Here is a 20,079-nt window from a genome sequence, read left to right as displayed (position 1 = left end):
GTTGAGAAGCTGTTTGGCCATACGCAGCAGAAGCCATGAAATCGTTCATACTCTCTGAACCAGAATCTTGTATCTGGGAATCTACCCTAAGGAAATAATATGAAATAAGAAAGGAAAAAAAATATCTTCCTGAGACCTGGTTGTGGTACTGTCCCTTGGGTAGCAACGGGATATCGTGGCACCTTTTCAATAAATTTCCTTTTGTTTAAGCTGGTTCAAATTTGTTCCTGTCACCTGGCTCCAGAGCTGTTGGTATTGTAAACACTCACTCACAAAGATAGCTAATATAAATATTAATATCCTTCCTTCAAAATTGATCCCAATTGGCCCCTCCAACCTCACCACCTGTTACCCCAGGTTTCCACCCCACCCCCACCAAACTCAAAGCTCTGAACAAGTCAAACTTCTCCCAGCTGACCAGTGGGACTGTGAGTACCCAAGTTAACTTCTGCATGCCTCAGAATCACCAGGAAAGCTGGTTAAAACACAGACTTCTGACACACACACGCAGTCAGAAACCCGGCAACTTTCTGATTCTGCTGGTCCCGTGTGGGACCTGAGAATGGACACTTCAGACAGGTTCCAGGTGACCTGGTTGCTGCTGGCTGGAGACTACACTTGGAGAACCAGTGGTTTTAGCAGTAGCCTGCCCACAGGAGTTCTCTTCTCCTGGCAAAAGCTTTCTAGTCCTTCCAGCCCCAGCTTCTCCCTAATATTTGCAGCCATCCCCAGTCCCACCAACCTAAGCTAATTACTTGTCTCCTGTGCTGCTTTGGGGAGAGAAGAGTGCCTACTACACAGTATAATGAAAAGTTAGTCGTATAATCAGTGCCAGCTCCCTGTTAATTCTGAATGCCTGGAGGGCTGGCCCACAGCTTCAGCATCTCTGTGCCCGCAGAGCACGACACTTGGCACACGGGAGCCATGCGCATATGTAAGACTGAGTTGCTCCTCCCTACCTCACTCCACAGGAAGTTATGGTTTCCTCCCGCTCCCACAGGATCCATTAGCATATCGAATGGCTATTTCTAAAAGAGCCATGAGAGCAAAAGAAGAAACATGAGCAGAGTTTATTAGTTTGCCAGACTAGTAAATATCATCTTGCTTTGCTCTCTAAACTCCCTAATGAAGATAGCAGCTCTCAGGCAAATAAATAAAACATTAGGTTGAGGATACGCAACACATCATAAGCACAGTTCACTTAATTTGCTCATTGCTGAAGGACATTAGCCACCTTTGAGACAATCTTCATAAACACACTGCCCAGGCTCCCTTTTCTCCTAGGTAAATACGATCAAGCTCAGATTTTAACATTTTTCAATATCTTACATGTATTTTATTTCAATAACTGTCTTTTCCTAGCAAAATACCTGTCTTAACCAAATGAAAGCTATTTTTCGGTAATTGTCCTAAAAGCCAGTTCCTTTTTGGGAAAAACATCCTTTTGAATCACAAATATAGCGGGGCTAAACAGTGTTCTCGGAATATTAATGTGAGCTTAAGCTATTAAAATGTCATGATTAACCTTTTTAAAACCTAATTAAATTAAAATAATAATATGTGGAACAGTTTTACTGGAAGGAAAGGCTCTTTTTCAAAGAACCTGTTCCCAGTCTCAAAGCTAACCCCTTGAAGCCATGGTGGAGAGGTTTTGCATGCAGACAAAGGGAGCCCAGCTTTGCACGTGCTGTGATTAACTTTTAGTTGCTAGTATTAGAGTTAATTATTGCCGCATGCTGGAGGGCAGGGACAATTTACTTGCCAGATCACACCTAATAAGATGTATTTGCAGATGCCAGCATCTCCTGGACTTAATCAACAAACTATCAAGACAATCAATGCTGTTAGGCCCCATGTCCTTGTGATTTTTTTTCCCCCAAAGTAAAAAGATAAAATCCAAGGGCAGGAGATCTAAGAATACAGGCAGGCTGCTCAGGATGCCTCCTTTAACTAGCATCAGGCTTCTTGCCCTCCGTGGATGGCCAGAACTGCAGTGCAGGACGGTTCTTTCACCCCAAGGCCTGATTCTGTTGCGAGCAAAATTCGAGCCAGTCCCTGAAAAGCTTCAAACGGGCCCTGTCTACTTGTCTTCTGTGGGAAAAGCCTGTTACCCTTAAGACATTGCACTCACCTCTTGCTTTGCAAGGAATGAGTTTCTGTTCCTTTATTTAATAGTCTACACTTAGGTCCAGGGAATAAATTTTTAAAAGAAAGGAACCGGCTATTACATAGAATAGGTTGGCAAATTCCACAAGCTAGCATGCCTGAGCTTCAACCCTGTTTCTTTATAGGCCCCCAAAACATTACAAAGAGATAAGATTGGTATCATGCATGGGCCACAAAATAAGGAGGAGCTACCACAACGGAGCTAGAGTGATCTCGTGCAGGTAATGGAGAGGTGCAGGTGACAGGTGTAGCCAACCTGGGGGCCACTGACAGCTGAGCTAAGACCACCTTTGACTATACATCGTGTGTCCTGAATAACGAAAGGGCCACCACTCAGCAGGAACACCTAGATCTCTAGGTAGTCCAGTCATGTATGTACCCCTTTATTCACTCCCCCTGGGTGTGTTTGTTGAAAACCCATGTCCTCTACACCAGGTACTGCACTAAACGTGTTTCTGCTTTCACTAGAAGTGACCTGTGCAACTTCGAGCCCCTGCTACTTTACACAGGGCCCATCTTGGACTAAACTGCTTTTATGACAAAGTTGGGAATCTTTGTTGACCTTCTGGCTTCCAAAAGATAGTATTATCCTGGAAATGACACACATTACTTGTAGTCACACTCTATTGGTGAGAATTTGTCATATGGCCATCCCCATCTGCAAGGGAGGCTGGAAAATGTAGTCTTCATTCTCTACCCAGCTAAAATCCAGGGGTTCTATTGCCAGTTGAAAGGAGAGGAAAACCAATATTACCGGCTCTGCTACAGTAAGATATTTGCTTTTATAACATAGGCTTTACTGTCCTAATCAATCAAATGAGGTGAGAATTTTGGGCATCTCCACAGACCAGAGAGATGGAAGGATAGCCAGGAGCCAAGGGCCATGCAGGAAAATGTCTCAAGTGGGATTTGACCCTACTTCAAGGCCTCAGAGTTGGTGCAGGTCTCAGCCCCTAGAGGACTGACAGGTAAACCAGGGAGGCATCACCTAGCATGCAGGCATATGTAGGCCTTTTTTTAAAGTTTGAAAATATAAAGGCACTCACTGCAGAATTATCCCTAAGTTATACTTTCCTAATGCAACATTTCTTGGTATCAGGATGGAAAATCCTTTCCTCTACCCTCTTAGGTTCAGCATTTGGGGGTCTGAAAATTAAATTGACTCAAGTCAGATGTGCAAGAGAAAAGACAAAATTTATCCACTTCTATGGGCAGAGCTCACAAAGAAAGGGGCTCAAGTAGGGGGTTAGAATTTGGAGCCCCTATACATCATAATAAAAGCAAGGGGTTGAGCTTTCAAGGGACAATAAATAGTGAGGAATGACTGAGAAACACGTGGGGAAACCAACGGAAGGCAAGGTCTGTCTCACTGAAGCTCGTGAACGCATCCATTGCTGACGACCCATCTCCATGCCAGGAGTCGCGCTTTCCCCGTTTGTGGGGAGCCTCCCTTCCAGAGGGTTTTATGACAGTTGTATTTTTTTGGAAGGCTCTGCTTTTAGGCAGATAAGAGGAACACAGAGAAAGCTTCTTCCTGCATTTGTTAACTTTGAAATGCTTCCACCTCAAAATAATCCTTATGCCACAGTGGCATATTCTGGACCCCTTCCTAGGTCATACCCAAATTTTACAGAATCCACTACTTGGAAAGGAAGAGGAAGGAAGCGTAAAGGGAAAGAAGAAAGGGAAGTAGGCAGTGGCCATGATCAAATATTTTTCAGGCAATGTATGAATTTTAGGAAAAATAGATATGTACATTCTCAAAACTCCATACATCATTTTAAGCAAAAGAATGAGTGGGGGATATTCCCAAATTCAACTGGGAATATTTCGTACTCGGTGTGAGCCATTCTCTGCCTGTTGTGTCCTTGCCTTGAACTTGTGTCCATGAGCCTTGGATAATGTGACCTGATTTCTGCTTAATGTTGGTCAAGTTCCTCAAACCTGAGAAACTGTTGAAAAAAATTGGAAAAGAAAATAAAGCCAGGGAGAAGAGCCATGACACCAGAAGAGAAGCTCTTGCTGCACACAGAGTGGTTGTTTACCAATGACACTGTAATAGTCTGGGATTAGGAAGGAATGTTTTCAGCATCTTACATCCCAATGGAGTCTTCTAATTACATGTATCTGTTTTACAATGTTCCAGTTGAATTTTAGGACATTGGTTCAAGATTTGGAATTAATATGTAATACAATATAATTTTTCCCATCTCGAATAACAGGAAACAGGCTCTGGTTAACATTTCCATACAGAACATATGATTTGTAGAAACAGATTACAAAATACAGTGCCTGTATTTTGGAAACTGGACAGGAAGTGATGCATTATAGCTCTTTACCTACTCATCCTCCATCCAGCACACACTAACTGAATATAGTGAGCCAGGCTTTGTGCTGAGGGCAGTGGAGACAACAGGAAGAGGCTAGCACTGGTCCCAGAGGGCCTCTGGATGTGGTCAGAGGATGAGACAGAGTGAGTGGGGACAGCGGGAGAAGGGCGGGCTGGGTAGTGAGGACCCTACTCCGGCTACAGGAGCGAGGGAGGGGGATGAGTTACAGTTCCCGCGGTGAAGGGAAGAAAGAGTTCCGAGCAGAGGCAGTAGCCTGTGCCAGAGCCCGGAGCTCAGAGAGCAAGGCTGCTCACTCTGGCTATATCGCTGGGCCCACCGGTCAAACAGAGCAGGTTCCCCCCACTGTACCCCCCCCACACGGCATTCCATGAAAGAGCTGAAAGTTCCAGTTCCTCTCAGTGGCTCTGCCCTGACTGCTGTCTTCACTTAAGCTCCCACAGGGACAAAACTGTGAATGGGCTCGAAGACTTCGTTTCCTCATCTATAAAATGGGATAATGAAGTTTCACCTTATGGAGTTATTGAGAGTATTCAATAGATTAATGCATGTGAAGTGCTTAGACCAATGCCTAGCACATATTCGGTGCAATATATTGGCTGTTATTATGAGCTAGAGGCCATGTAAATGTGTCACAGTGAAGCCAGAGGGTCCTTGAGATCAGGCTAGAGATTAAGACCCAGGTTTTCTGCCTCTTCTTCCCTCCTCTGCTCTCCTCCTCCTCTCTGCCCTCCTCTTCTCCTCCACACATGGCAAATGCATGTTTTTTGGAGTACCTATTGGTGCAATGAAACTGCACCCTACATGGATTTCCCTTAAACAGATTTAAGGATGCTCACCTGGCTGGATGAGACTGGGAGGGGAACAGTTTAAATACTGCCAGTCTTCCCACCTCTCTCTGAAAGAACACAGGCCCCAAAAGCGGTCCAGCAGGGAGGGTGCTGGTACTCGCCACAAGGCTGCTTTCCTAGCCTCCCCTGGTGCATCTTGAAGCACACTGTGCAGGAAAGTGAAGGGATTCTAGAGCAAAATTTTAACTACATGCAAATTTCACCCTGCCCTGCTGACTTTAGAATGCAGCCCATGTTCAAAGGGAGATACCCAACCACCTCTGTCAGTTTAGCTCTGAGTACATTCTAATCAAATTAGAAATCTTTAAGACTTTCTGAGACCTGCTCTTTCCACTGAACAGTTGCAGTCACCCCTAGGCCTAGCCTGAGGAGTGGGAGTGCTGCCTCCTAGACTCAGAAATCCCAGGAGAGGGGCTGTGGTTTCCGCCCTGAGCCCCCACCCCCTCCTCCCTCTCACCCTCCCAAGGTAAAACTGGCTGCCTCCCTGTCCTAAGTAGGGCTAAGAAGAGAGCACCTATCCAGAGATCCGTCACACGGAAGCTGCAGCAGGGCAGGTACAGAGCTTGAAAAATAGATGTTCTGGGCTCATAAGCCTACAAACCCAAAGCCTCTCGAGAAGCTCAGGCAGGTACGTTCTTCCCGCTGGGTTCAATTTCAAAATCCAGCGCAATCACTGAAAAACGAGAGTGATTTGCTCTTTCAGCTATGCACAATTTTCATCAGCAGTCTCTGGTAGCTACAATTTCAAGCTGTCTTTTCCCACCTTTTCCTCGTCCTCCCTAGACGGACACGTATTCCGGGGAAATGGTTTTTCTAATGGCCTGTGGATGCCTGCCTGCGCTTGGAGGCCTTGCCTGAGTGCCAAATCCAGGAAAATAGAATTTCTCTTTCCACAGTCAGACATTTATAGAGCACTGTGGTCTCAAATTTCAGCTTCTGTCTGTCTTCCTGCTCCTGAAATCCGATCATCCCTTTTGTCTTTCAAACGCAATTATCTACTGAAAGATAAAGAAGGTGGTGTACGAGTGTGCATGCAGATGTACGTCCCCCAGCCAGTGGTAATCAGGCTGGGAATAGAAGGTGTAACTATTGCTGAAAGGTGGCACCTTTTGGGGAGGGAAAGAAATAAGGAATATATTCTTTATAAAATGTTCTGGCCTTTATTTTTAGCTCAGTGATATGATAGCATCTCATTTTCTAACACATATGGAAGTAAGTGTAATACACACTGAGCAATATTTTAGAGACCCTTGGTCTTTGATTTTGTTCTTTTCAGCAAATGAACAATTAGCCTCAGTAGTCAAATAAACACCAGAGGAGCAGTTTTTCCCCCTCTTCTGCTGCCACTAAGTAGGAGAACAGAGATGAGCAAAACAGCAATGAAACCCGAACCAGCTCACGCAGAAAGACTCAGGGGAACAGGATATTCCAAATGGGAACTCCAGTTAGCTGCAGTGTTCTCGGCATCCAACGCTGCAATTGTGATTCCAAAGAGGTAATCCCCCCACGGCCCAGCAGGCCCATCCAATCGCTTGTCCACATTAGTTATGTAAAAACCTGTCTTGCTGAATATTCTGGACATAGAAGTGATGGTTTCAAAATAAGATTTGCCAACACAACCCCCTTTCCCCAAACAGCAAGAATCAGCAGAATATTCCTATGAGTCCTCCCAATTTATTCTTCATTATAAGCCATGGGAAAGGAACTCAGCTAAGTGAGACCCCAAGCTGCACAGTGGCGCTAACCCAATCTCATCCAAAGAAAAACAAGAGGAGAGTATGAACCCAGGGCTCTTAACCTAGTGGGCGGACTCAGAGAGTCTGGGGAGCTCAGTTAGGCAGGGCAACAATGAGATCAACGTCACAAAGAGCTGGGTCTAATAAAGTGTGGGGACTGGGAGGTGACGAAAATGCTCCAAGGCAAGGGCTTTGGGCCACATACCTGTCCACAGTGGAGCATGTATGTTAAGCACAGCAAAGTGTGTGTGTTTGCCCTGCTTTGGAAAGCGAGAGGGCGATAGGGCTTTATTTTTCTACGGGAATTCTACACTGTTGACCAAACCTGCTTTTCCAATTTCCCAGAAGGGAGGGGCTCTGATTCAGCATAAAATGAGCCCTCGGCCACACAGAGGCCTCAGCTAGAACACCGCTCAGCTCCTGTGCCCCTTCGCCTCACAAGAGTGGGGAGTGTAATCATTGGCATCACTGGAATACCTTCTCCTTGCTTATGCGTGTTCATTTGCTCTTTCCTCTCCTTCCTGAAGTGATGACAGCAATGGGACTTGCCGTGGGCTGGCAGCGCCTCTGGAAGGCTGAAAGGGGTCAGGTGAAACCCCAGGGAAAGGAACAAAGAGATGGCTGATCTGGACCTGCTCTGGCTGAGTCTTTGGAAAGAGAGAGGTGAGCAAGATGCTTAGTTTCTACACAGTCAGCCCAGATCCCTGACAGAAGAGCAAGAGATAAGGTTTAAGTCGATGACCCCCTAGGAGAATGCATTTGCTGGAATGAGCTCAGTGATTATGAGAAGCAGGAGACATGAAAATTGGGCCTGAGTCAGGGCACCTCTAACATCAGAGGGGCCCCAGAATCTAGGAGGCCCCCAGTATACAGCAGCCTTCTCTCTTTAGGGTAGACAGGATGGCAGTGGTGCAATAAGCAGAGCACTGCCTGGGACTCGAGACACCCAATTCTCCCTAGTGTCACCTCTGCCTGCTTCTCCCAGCATAAACCCTACATTAAAAATCTACATACGAGGCCCTGCAGATGCCTTGTATGTAGCAGGCCCTCAATATACAACAATTAACAAGACACAATTGTCCCTGGAAGACCAGGTGGTGAATGGGAAGAGCGTGGGTTTTTGAAGCCATCCTGAGCTCAACTCTGTCATTTATAAATTGTGTGACCTTAGCCAAATCACTTTGTGTCCCTATAAAATGGGGGTAAAAATACTTACCACCCAGTGTTTCTGAAAGGATTTGAGATAATTTATGTAAAGCACTTCTGCCAAGGGGCCCGGTAGACCTAGATAAACGGTACCAGCATTATTAGCTGTGGAGGACCTCAGGCTTGTAAGCAGCTAATGACGGAGCAAGGGAATAAGACTGAACAAACATCGCAGATCAGGAGCCAGAGAGAAATGGGCTTAATGCAATGGGACAAGAAGAGTAGAAAGGGGATTCATCACAGTGGAGCCAACCCAGCTACTGTCAAAATAGGGACAGGCAGTGACTCCTACCCCAGGCCCACTTCACAGCTTGCAGTTCCCTGATTCCGATGAATGGGAAGACTTTTCTAGGCACACCCTGTAGATCCGCAGCTGGGACCTTCTCTCCTTTGGGTGTCTGGCTGCTCACAGAGGTGGCACTTTCTGAGGAGAAGAGAGATTAGTCAGCAGGAACCTGCGTCTCACCTTGTGCCCCCTGCCCACTCTTTGGACACTCCGAAGACCACGTTCTTCAAAATATCCTCACATTCGTGCCTCTCCTGTGCCTGTGAATGCCCAGGGCTCTTTGCCCACCCCCCGACCCTCTCTGTCAGGGAGAGTGAGTCACACAGGACCCTGCACTTAAAAGAATCTGCTTAGTTTAGTGCTCACCAGTCAATATCTTGAAATTCTTGATTTTTGAACAAAGGGCCCCACATTTTTATTTTTTGCTGGACCCTGCAAACTATGTGGCCAGCCTTGCTCCTACTTACTGAAACTGATGGGGTTTTAATTAACTGACTCCTCTGAGGCAGCCCACCCCCCTTCTCAGAGGCCTGCTGAGCTGGTGAGACCCCAGATACCCCTCTATTACCCCTGTTTGTATGCACACGAGGCACGCTAGGTTTCCCCTCTCAATCCACATGTCCTGATCCACATGACCCAGTCTAGGTGCTCCGTGGGTAATGTATCTGCACCAGCTTGTCACTCTCCATATACAAGGAAATGTTCCCCTCTATAATAACCATCTCCATAAAAGCAATCTCCAGGATTCAAAAATTCTACCTGGCAAAGACCATCCCTATGTTCAGCCCAGTCTGCCCTTCCATTCAACCCACATTTATTGACTTCTCAGCTAAGCTGGACTGAACCCTGTCTTCCTGGCCAGAAGCCAATCTCACCCAGGACAAGCACTTGGCTAAAAAAGAACAATGTTCTTTAGCACCTAGAGCAAGATAAATCTTTGGGCCATTTGACCTAGAAACTTTTGCCCGGAAGAGCGAGCACATTCTGGAAGCAGGGCCGTGTTCTCTGTGGCTCCAACAGCTGTGCAAGGCAGCTGGATGAGATGCTGCAAAGCCCGTCATTTTCCCCTATCTGCTCTTCAGACATGCTCTGCCCCTGCCAGGTGCATTACAGCAAAGTGTTCTGACTCCCTGGGCATGATCCTCTGGAGTATCAGTGCCATGGTTGGGGTGGGGTACCTGCCACATTTGGCCTGGACTCACTCTCCCTGATGGAAATGGTTGGAGGGTGGACAGAGTCCTGGGCGTTTGCAGGCACAGGAGCAGCAAGAATGTGAGGATATCTTTTTTTTTTATTTTATTTTAATCATTGTTCAAATACAGTTTTCTCCTTTTTACTCCCAATCCAGCCCCCCCTCCCAGCCCTCCCCACTTCCCTCCCATTACCACCCTCCCCTTAGTTTATGACCATGTGTCCTTTAAGTTTGTTCCTGTGAACCCTTCCCACTGTCCCCTGAAATTCCCTCTACTCTCTTCTGTGGGCACTGTCAGCCTGACCTCTATTTCAGTGTCTTTGGTTATATTTTGCTTGTTTCTTTGTTTTGTTGTTTAGGTTCCTGTTAAAGGCGAGATCATATGGTATTTGTCTTTCACTGCCTGGCTTGTTTCGCTTAGCATAATGTTTTCCAGCTCCATCCAAGCTGTTGCAAAGGGTAGAATTCTGCTCCTTCTTTCTTTCTGCTGCATAGAATTCCACTGTGTAAATGTACCATAGTTTTTTGATCCATCATTCACTGATGGGCATCTTGGTTGCTTCCAGCATCTAGCTATTGTAAATTGTGCTGCTATGAACATTGGGATGCATAGGTTCTTTTGAACTGGTGTTTTAGTATTCTTAGGATAGAGACCCATTAGTGGAATCGCAGGGTCAAAAGGCAGATCCATTTTTAGTTTTCTGAGGAAGTTCCATACTGCTTTCCATAAAGGTTGTACCAGTCTGCAGTCCCACCAAAAGTGCACTAGGGATCCCTTTTCTCCACAACCTCTCCAACACTTGTTGTTTGTTGCTTTGTTTATGATGGCCATTCTGTCTGGTGTGAAGTGGTATCTCATTGTGGTTTTAATTTGCATCTCTCTGATAGCTAGCGATATTGAACGTCGTTTCATGTGTCTTTGGATTTTCTGTATGTCCTCCTTGGAGAAGTGTCTGTTCAAGTCCTTTGCCCACTTTTTAATTGGATTCCTTGTCTTCTTAGAGTGCAGTCTTGTAAGTTCTTTATATATTTTGGAGATTAAATCCTTGTCTGAGGTGTCCTTGGCAAATATGTTTTCCCATACAGTTGTTTCTTTTTTAATTTTGATACTGTTTTCTTTAGCTGTGCAGAAGCTTTTAATTTTGATGAGGCTTGTCGATTTTGTTTATTCTTTCCTTTATGTCCCTTGCTCAAGGGGACAAGTCAGTAAAAAAGTTTCTGCGTGAAATATCTGAGATTTTCCTACCTACGTTCCCCTCTAGGACTTTAATAGTGTCACGTTTTATATTTAAGTCTTTTATCCACCTTGAATTTATTTTTGTATATGGTGTAAGTTGGTGCTCAAGTTTTATTTTTTTGCACGTGGCTGTCCAGTTCTCCCAACACCATTTGTTGAAGAGGCTATTTTTACTCCATTTTATGTTGCTGCCTCCTTTGTCAAATATTAATTAACCATAGAGACTTGGGTTTATTTCTGGGCTCTCTGTTCTGTTCCATTGGTCTATGTGCCTGTTTTTATGCCAGTACCAGGCTGTTTTGATTACAGTGGCCTTGTAGTATAGTTTAGTGTCAGGTATTGTGATCCCTCCTACTTTACTCTTCTTTCTCAAAATTGCAGCAGCTATTCGGGGTCGTTTGTAATTCCATATAAATTTTTGAAGTGTTTGTTCTATGTCTGTGAAATATGCCATTGGTACTTTAATGGGAATTGCATTGAATGTGTAAATTGCTTTGAGTAGTATGGACATTTTGATGATATTAATTCTTCCAATCCATGAACACAGTATATGTTTCCATTTGTTTGTGTCTTCCTTGATTTCTTTCCTGAGTGTTATATAGTTTTCTGAATATAGGTCTTTTACCTCTTTGGTTAGGTTTATTCCTAGATATTTTATTTTTCTTTTTGCTATTTCAAATGGAATTGTTTCCTTGATCTCTGCTTCTGCTGTTTCATTGTTGGTGTACAGAAATGCCTTTGATTTCTGGATATTGACTTTGTATCCCGCTGTTTTGCCAAATTCATTTATTAGGTCAAGCAGTTTTTTGATAGAGTCTATAGGATTTTCTATGTATACTATCATGTCATCTGCAAACAGTGACAGTTTTGTTTCCTCCTTTCCAATTTGGACGCCTTTTATTTCTTTTTCTTGTCTGATTGCTGTGGCTAAAACTTCCAGTACTATATTGAATAGAAATGGTGAAAGTGGACAGCCTTGTCTTGTTCCTGATCTTAGTGGAAAATATTTTAATTTTTGTCCATTGAGTATGATGTTGGCTGTAGGTCTCTCATATATGGCCTTTATTATGTTGAGGAATGCTCCCTCTATTCCCACTTTGCCGAGTGTTTTTATCATGAATGGGTGCTGTACCTTGTCAAATGCTTTTTCTGCATCAATTGATATAATCATGTGGGTTTTGTCTTTGCTTTTGTTTATGTGATGTATTACATTTACTGACTTGCAAATATTGAACCATCCTTGCATCCCTGGAATGAATCCCACTTGGTCATGGCGTATGATCTTTTTAATGCATTGTTGGATGCGGTTTGCCAGTATTTTGTTGAGGATTTTAGTGTCAATGTTCATCAGTGATATTGGCTTGAAGTTTTCTTTCTTTGTTATGTCTTTATCTGGTTTTGGAATTAGGATGATGTTGGCCTCATAAAAAGAGTTTGGGAGACTCCCATCCTTTTGGATTTTTTGGAATAGTCTGTGAAGGATAGGGGTTAGTTCTTCCTTAAATGCTTTGTATAATTCTCCTGTGAAACCATCTGGTCCAGGGCTTTTGCGTGTTGGGAGTTTTTTGATTACTGTTTCAATTTCTTTTGTTGTTATTGGTCTGTTCAGGCTTTCTGCTTCTTTTTCATTGAGTTTTGGAAGATTATATTTTTCTAGAAATTTGTCCATTTCGCCTAGGTTTTCAAATTTCTTGGCATAGAGTTCTTTGTAGTTAATTTCTTACAATCCTTTGTATTTCTGGGTATCTGTTGTAATCTCTCCTCTTTCATTTCTGATTGTGTTTATTTGGGTCTTCTCTCTTTTTTTCTTGATGAGTCTGCTTAAAGGCTTGCCGATTTTGTTTATCTTTTCAAAGAACCAGCTCTTGGATTCATTGATCCTTTGAACTGTGCTTTTAGTCTCTATGTCATTTAATTCTGCTCTGATCTTGGTTATTTCCTTCCTTCTGCTTGCTCTGGGCTGCCTTTGTTGTTGTTCCTCGAGTTCTTGTAGACGTAGGGTTAGGTTGTTTGTTTGGAATGTTTCTAACCTTTTTAGGTGGGCCTGTATCGCTATGAACTTCCCTCTCAGGACTGCCTTGGCTGTGTCCCATAAGTTTTGGGTTGTTGTGAATTCATTTTCATTTGTTTCCAGAAACCTTTTGATTTCTTCCCTAATATCATTCTTGACCCATTCATTGTTTAATAGCATGCTATTTAATCTCCATGATTTTGAGTGTTTTTGGTATTTTTCCTTGGGGTTGGTTTCTAGCTTCAGTCCCTTGTGGTCTGAGAAAATGCTTGGTATGATTTCAATTTTCTTGAAATTCTTGAGACTTGTTTTGTGTTCTATCATGTGGTCTATCTTTGAGAATGTTCCGTGTACATTTGAAAAGAATGTATATTTAGCTTCTTTTGGATGGAGGGCTCTGTATACATCAGTAAAGCCCATTTCATCAAGGATATTGTTCAATACCACAATATCTATGTTGATATTTTGTTTAGAAGATCTGTCCATTTTTGATAGTGGGGTGTTAAAATCTCCCACTATAATTGTGTTGCTGTCCGTATCTTTCTTGAAGTCCTCTAAGATTTTCTTTATGTATTTAGGTGCTCCTATGTTGGGTGCATATATATTTACAATATTTATGTCTTCTTGGTGGATTCTTCCCTTGAGTATTATGAAGTGACCTTCTGGGTCTCTCTTTATGGACCTTTTTCGGAAGTCTATTTTGTCTGATATGAGTATTGCTACCCCAGCTTTTTTTTCCTGACCATTTGCTTGGAAGATTTGTTTCCAGCCCTTCACTTTCAGCCTGTGTAGGCCTTTTATCCTGAGGTGGGTCTCTTGTAGACAGCAGATATGTGGGTCATTTTTTCTTATCCATTCAGCTATTCTATGTCTTTTGATTGGATTCATTTACGTTTAAGGTTATTATTGATAGGTACTTATTCATTTTCTTTTATGTATGTGTGTTCCTCTCTCTCTCTCTCTTTTCCTTTCCTTCCTTAAAGCAGTCCCTTTAGGATCTCTTGCAGGGCTGGTTTGGTCGAGGTGTATTCTTTTAGACTGCTTTTGTCTGGGAAGCTTCTTATTTGGCCTTCTATCTTGATTGAGAGCCCTGCTGGATATAGTAGCCTTGGTTGCAGCCCTCTGGTTCTCATTACCTGGAGTATTTCTTGCCATTCTCTTCTGGCTTGAAGTGTTTCCATTGAGAAGTCAGCTGTTAGCCTTATTGGGGCTCCCTTGTATGTTACTTCCTTTTTCTCCCTTGCTGCCTTTAAGATTCTCTCTTTGTCTTGAAATTTTGCCATTTTAATTATGATGTGCCTTGAGGCAGGCCTCTTTGGGTTCCTCTTGATTGGGACTCTCTGTGTTTCCTGGATTTGTGTGACTTTTTCTCTCATCAAATTAGGGAAGTTCCCCTTCGTTACTTTTTCAACTAGGTTTTTGATCCCTTGCTCTTCTTCTTCTCATTCTGGTATCCCTATTATACGGATATTATTACGTTTCATATTGTCTTGCATTTCTCTTAATCCCTCTTCATTCTTTCTGAGCCTCTTTTCCTTTTCTTGCTCTTTCTGGATGTTGTCTTCTACTTTGTCCTCCAGCTCACTAATCCGATCTTCTGCTTCATCAATCCTGCTTTTCATTCTTTCTACTGTGTTCTTCAGTTCAGAAATTGTATTCTTCATTTCTTCTTGACCTTTGTTGAGAGTTTCTATTTCCTTTTTCATGTTTATATAGTTTGCAGTGAGATTGATGTAGTTTCCCTCTAATTTCTGATAGCTCATTGTGAGTTCATTGAAATTTCTGGTAATCATTGTTTTGAACTCACTATCAGATAGTTGAATTGCCTCTATTTCATTTAGCATTTTTCCTGAGTCTTCCTTGTTTCCCTTCAATTGGGGGTTGTTTCTTTGTTTTCTCATTGTTCGTGGGTTTCTTCTTTTTTCTTCTTGTTTCTTAAATTGATCTGTTCTGATTCCCTGAAATTATGGTGTGAACTTCTGTGGTAGAATATTTGTGAGATTCGGTGGTGCAATCTCCTTCATGTATCCTGGTGTTCACAGCTTCCCCCTACTCTTTTTTTGTGATCAGTTGGAGGAGTAAGGCAAAATGGTTTAAGACAGCAATACAATCTACTATGACATTTACATTAGCAGCCAGTAGAGAAGAGATGAGTTATCCTTTTGCTCCTTATAGTGTTAACCGTGATCCTCCACCCCACTATCCACATTTTAGAAAGGATGGAAAGAGGGTAAGACTCTTATTGGGGACGAGAGGATTGTTAGTTGTATCTAGAAAGCTGTGAGGCTGTGGGAGGTCAGATTCTAAGGTATGATTGGATTAAAGATTAGTATATACGAGTAGTGCGTAAAAGAATAGAGATAACCCCCACAATAGTATAGTTCAGAAAATTGCAAGGTGGGCTGAGATCAGGTAGGGGTATTGAGTAGCATTTACAATTGTATGAACTAGGTCTTATTAACAGTAATAGTAAAGTGACAGTCTTGTGGCAGAATCGATGAGATCTAGATAACAAGAATAAAGAGTATAGAACCTTGAGAGGTGTACTGATGGAACACAGATGAAGAATAGTAAATTATCAACACATTGTGACTGAGATACCAGGGGGAACCTATCAAATGACAGTATAACCAGCCAAGCAAAGAAGATTATACAGAAAGAAAAAGAATACCAAAATACTATTAAAATAAAAAAATGTTGGAAAAGTGAGAAAAAGATAATACAAATTTATAGTAACTTGCAAGATTGAAAAAAAGAAAGGAAAGAAAAACAGAAGATGGAGTACAGGAGAGATAAATTTGGAGTGGAAAGAATAATATTAGGATGAATGGAAGAGAAACATAAGGGATTGCGAGATATAAAAATAATAAGAATTGAAAAATAAAATGTCACATAAAACACAAGATAAAATCAATCAACCAACAACAGCCACAAAAACAAAACAAAACAAAATAAGAAAAACCTCTTGTTGGTTTCTAACTGGCCAGACCAGTTTTTCTGATCTTGCTGGCTTCAACTGGCTGAGGGGCCTTTGAAATGCTTCTCTCTCTTCCCAGCCAGATCTCAGCAAGACTGTCAGGTACACTGGGCTCTCCCCAGCACACTCGCTCTCTAGAGCTCACTGCCGCGTTCTTCCGGACTCCGGGGTCCTGCAGGGTTCCAGCTCTAGGATCTCAGAAGGCACCCGAGACGTTTTGGGATTCACTGCACCCTCCCTATAAATTGTAAAAGTGTGCACCCCTCCACCAAACTTTTGAGATTCAGGCTCTAGGATCGCCCTAAGCGCCACGCCGTGACTCTTCCAAGTTCACAGTGAACAGGAGACAGGCTTCCCAATGGAGTGCGCGACCCCCCTGGGTTCACAGCGCACACACGCTCGAGTCAGGCCTCCCGATGGGGTGCAAGCAGAGTCCTTCCCAGCTCTTTGTTTTCCACCGATCCACACCCTGACCGGGCCAGGGGTGTTGGCACCTTTCCCGACCAGAGGCGGTCGTGTTGGCTGGGGGCCCTCACTTCTCCCAGTCTTTGGGTGGGTGTTCATAGTCCCTGGGCGATTTTTTCCCAGACCAACTGGCCAATCTGTTCCTTCAAGCAACACATTCTCCCCTGGAGTTGCTCAACCCCCATATTCGGTGGAGGGAGCAGCGACTCCCCTCTCCCCGGAGCCCTGAGGCAGACCTGGGAGCACCGGGCCTGGGGACTGCACACCCCCAGACCCCGCACTGATCCCCGGGTCCCTTTTGTCCCGAAGCAGTCTCCCTACCGTCTGGTTTTCCAGTGATCGCAATAATGCCTGATATCCTGCTTTCAAAAGTGGTTCAGTAACCCAGTCCACTTGCTCTGCCTCTCCACCAATTCGCAAGTTTCCCTCCTCTTCACAGAAACCGAGAAAAACGCTGCCTAGAGCAAAGCCGCCATCTTCCTTCCCCCAGAATGTGAGGATATCTTGAAGAACGTGGTCTTCGGAGTGGCCAAAGAGTGAGCAGGGGGCACAGGGTGAGATGCAGGTTCCTGCTGACTAATCTCTCTTCTCCTCTGAGAAAGTGCCACCTCTGTGAGCAGCCAGACACCCAAAGGAGAGAAGGTCCCAGCTGCTGATCTACAGGGTGTGCCAAGAAAAGTCTTCCCATTCATCAGAATCAGGGAACTGCAAGCCAGGAGCAGTGCAAGTATAAACAGCTACATGCATCTCGGGAGGAAGGGAGAACAGAAATAGTGAGGGGAGGGCCTTCCCCTTCCAAATCAGCTCTAATCCAGGGATTTGGGCCCTTTTTACAAAATTCACATCCCCTTGCAATAAACGTAAAAACCACTCACTCCTTTCAGAGTTGTGTAAATTAAGTCAATGCATTTGAATGTTAGATCCAGAGGGGGGAAATGTGACCAACGGGAGGCATATTTAATTCCATGTAGGGAAGCAGTTTCTGACAATTAAGGCTGTCCCACAATGGAATGTTTAAGTCTATGGTTCTGGAGAGACATGGTAAGCTTCATTTCAATGGAAGAATTAAAGCAGAAGCTGTGATATCATCTGTCTGAGCTTTCATGTGAGGTTTCTGTGGGGCCAAGTGATTTAATGTTTTTTCCGTGACTCATTTGTTCAGGTGAGTGATTTCATCAGTGCAGTGTATTATGTGCACACAAAGTTCTTGACTTGCTGGGCCATGTAGACAATTCAGGGTGCCAAGCTCCTGGAATGTACACCTATCTGGTCATTTACATCACTTGACTTGGTACCTGTTGACGCCTACCCAGACATTTGGAAGTCTTACATGATGTTCTTCACATAGAACAATTTAGAAGTCATTCAAAGCAAGAGGCAGGTTGTGTTCCAAATTATTTGCATCTAGAAAATGTGAGTTGCACATGGTTGAATTATTGACTACTTTCAGTCTTGGTTTGGGTCATAGAAAAACTGAAGGTGAATTAGACATCAAAGTTAATGCCACAAACAACCCTGCAGCACAAAGAACCTTCCCCCAAATTAAAACTCTTACAATACGGCTCCTCCAGTGTGACTACTCTAACCAACCAATGTCTCCCTTTTCTATTCTTAGAAGTTAACAAGATTTGACAGAACTTTATCACATGACTTTTGCCAAGTAGCCATGGGAAACCTTAACTAAACTATTAAACATGTGGCTTTTGGTCTGGAACTCAAGACCTGACTGCTCTCTCTTCTACTGACTTCACCTCGTTAGCATAACAGGGCAACACTCACGTGTTCAACGCTCATGTGGTGGAAAAACCACAGCAAACAATGAAAGGTAATAAAAATTTCCAAAGGTTTCTGTGAGAGTTGCTTGGGGCACACTTAGAAAGAGCTTGCCATACCTCCAATGTAGTCATTAAAATTATAAGGAACATACACTATGAGTAACAAACACTCTTGGTAGGAAAAAATATATATCATTTTCCTTTAGAATTATTTTATTAAATCATAAATGTACAACGGCTTCTTAACTCTACACATCCACTTAAACTGTTTTTAAAGAAAAAATGCTATGTCTTACTACACCATGGTCTTGGCTAATAGCTTTTCAAAACTCTGAAAACAATCTTTAAAAAGTTTTCACACATCACCTGAAACTTATAAATTTAACATTGTCAAAGAAGGAATGCTTCTACACTCTTACAAAGACCACTAGACATAAACAACAATTAAAAGGCTAAGAAACTGTCTAAAAGGCATTTTTTTTACAATCCTTCCTCCACAGCAAGGTAACATTATTTAATAATCCAATCCATTCACAAAACAGCTCTCTGCCTCCGCTCTGGTGTCCTCTGCTGTATCACTGCACACTTATGCATGACTGAGATAAGAGTTCCCTTAACACTGTTATTTTGATAACCTGAAGCTGTTGCTACCTCTGGGCTCTCAGCCTCTCCTATTTACACAGTGAAGCCCATGGCAAATAGGAAGAAGTTCAGTATCAGCTCCTCCCTCCATAACCCCCACTTCCTCCACCTCCTCCAGGACTACAGTCTCCTCTACCATATGGTCCCCCCATGTTCCTGCTACCACCAAAATTTCCTCTCTCCATTGGACCATAGTTAGAAGGTTGCTGGTTATAATTTCCAAAACCATTATAATGTCCACTTCCATTATAATTTCCTCCAGGTCCTCCTCCACACCCACTGCAGCCATCCCCAAATCCACAACCACTTCCATAGCCACCATATCCTCCTCTAAAGTTACTTCTCGGTCCTGCTTCAAAATTTCCACCACCACCGTGAGAGTCTCCAAAACCAAAGTTGCCTCCTTCCACTTCTAGAACTTCGAACTTCCTGCATTTCTTGTCTAGACAAATCCTTTTTTACTTCTGCATTATGACCATTGATGGTATGGTATTTCTGCAACACAATCTTATCCACAGGATCATGGTCATCAAAAGTAACCACTCCACGGCCTCTTTTCTTTCCGGGCTGCCTATCAGTAAGTGTCGCAATGGTATCAATTATTCCATATTCATCAAAGGAATCTCTAAGATGATGCTCCTCAGTGTCTTCTCTAACACCACCAACGAACAGCTTCTTCACAGGTACCTGAGCCCCAGGCTTTCCAGATTCCTCTCTTGCAACAGCACATTTGGGATCAACCACTCTCCCATCAACTGAATGAGGTCTTGCAGCCATGGCAGCATCAACCTCAGCCATGGATGAAAAAGTTACAAAACCAAATCCTCTAGATCTTTTGCTTGCAGGATCTCTCATTGCCACATAATCTGTAAGTTTCCCCCATGGCTCTTAGTAGTTCTTCAAACTTCCTTCTGTGGTTTCAAAGCTCACTCCACCATAGTTTACTTTATTGAACAGAAGAGGAACTGTTCCTTTTCTCTCTATCACAGACTCAGTCGCTTCAGCCCAGTTTCCCACAGCTCAGCGAGATGAAACCCCTCTCCACAGTTGTATGTGAGCTGGACTCATCCTGGTGCTGCAGTGAGAACTGCCAACGCTGGAGAAATGACAACGCTGGGGGCACCACTACAAGGCAAGCTGGCACTGCTGACACTGCCCTGGGAAAAAATATACTGCATGGAGGATGA

At 43.5% G+C, this 20,079-nt stretch overlaps 1 protein-coding gene across 1 annotated transcript; it reads right to left on the bottom strand.

Moving 5' to 3' along the window:
• Positions 1-18,981: 18,981 nt before the first annotated feature.
• On the bottom strand, positions 18,982-19,814 carry LOC114491318 (heterogeneous nuclear ribonucleoproteins A2/B1-like). The gene has a single exon (XM_036020353.1). The coding sequence runs from the start codon at positions 19,745-19,747 to the stop codon at positions 19,247-19,249; it is 501 nt and encodes a 166-aa protein (XP_035876246.1). The 5' UTR covers positions 19,748-19,814; the 3' UTR covers positions 18,982-19,246.
• Between the last annotated feature and the right edge of the window lie 265 nt (positions 19,815-20,079).

This window comes from Phyllostomus discolor, chromosome 3, assembly GCF_004126475.2.
Source record: "Phyllostomus discolor isolate MPI-MPIP mPhyDis1 chromosome 3, mPhyDis1.pri.v3, whole genome shotgun sequence".
In the NCBI taxonomy this organism is placed as follows: Eukaryota; Metazoa; Chordata; class Mammalia; order Chiroptera; family Phyllostomidae; genus Phyllostomus; species Phyllostomus discolor.
This window is presented reverse-complemented; position numbering and strand designations above follow the sequence as displayed.

What these genes read in the sequence shown, in the direction of transcription:
- LOC114491318 (XM_036020353.1), bottom strand. Translation starts at nt 19,747, where the DNA reads ATGAGAGATCCTGCAAGCAAAAGATCTAGAGGATTTGGTTTTGTAACT.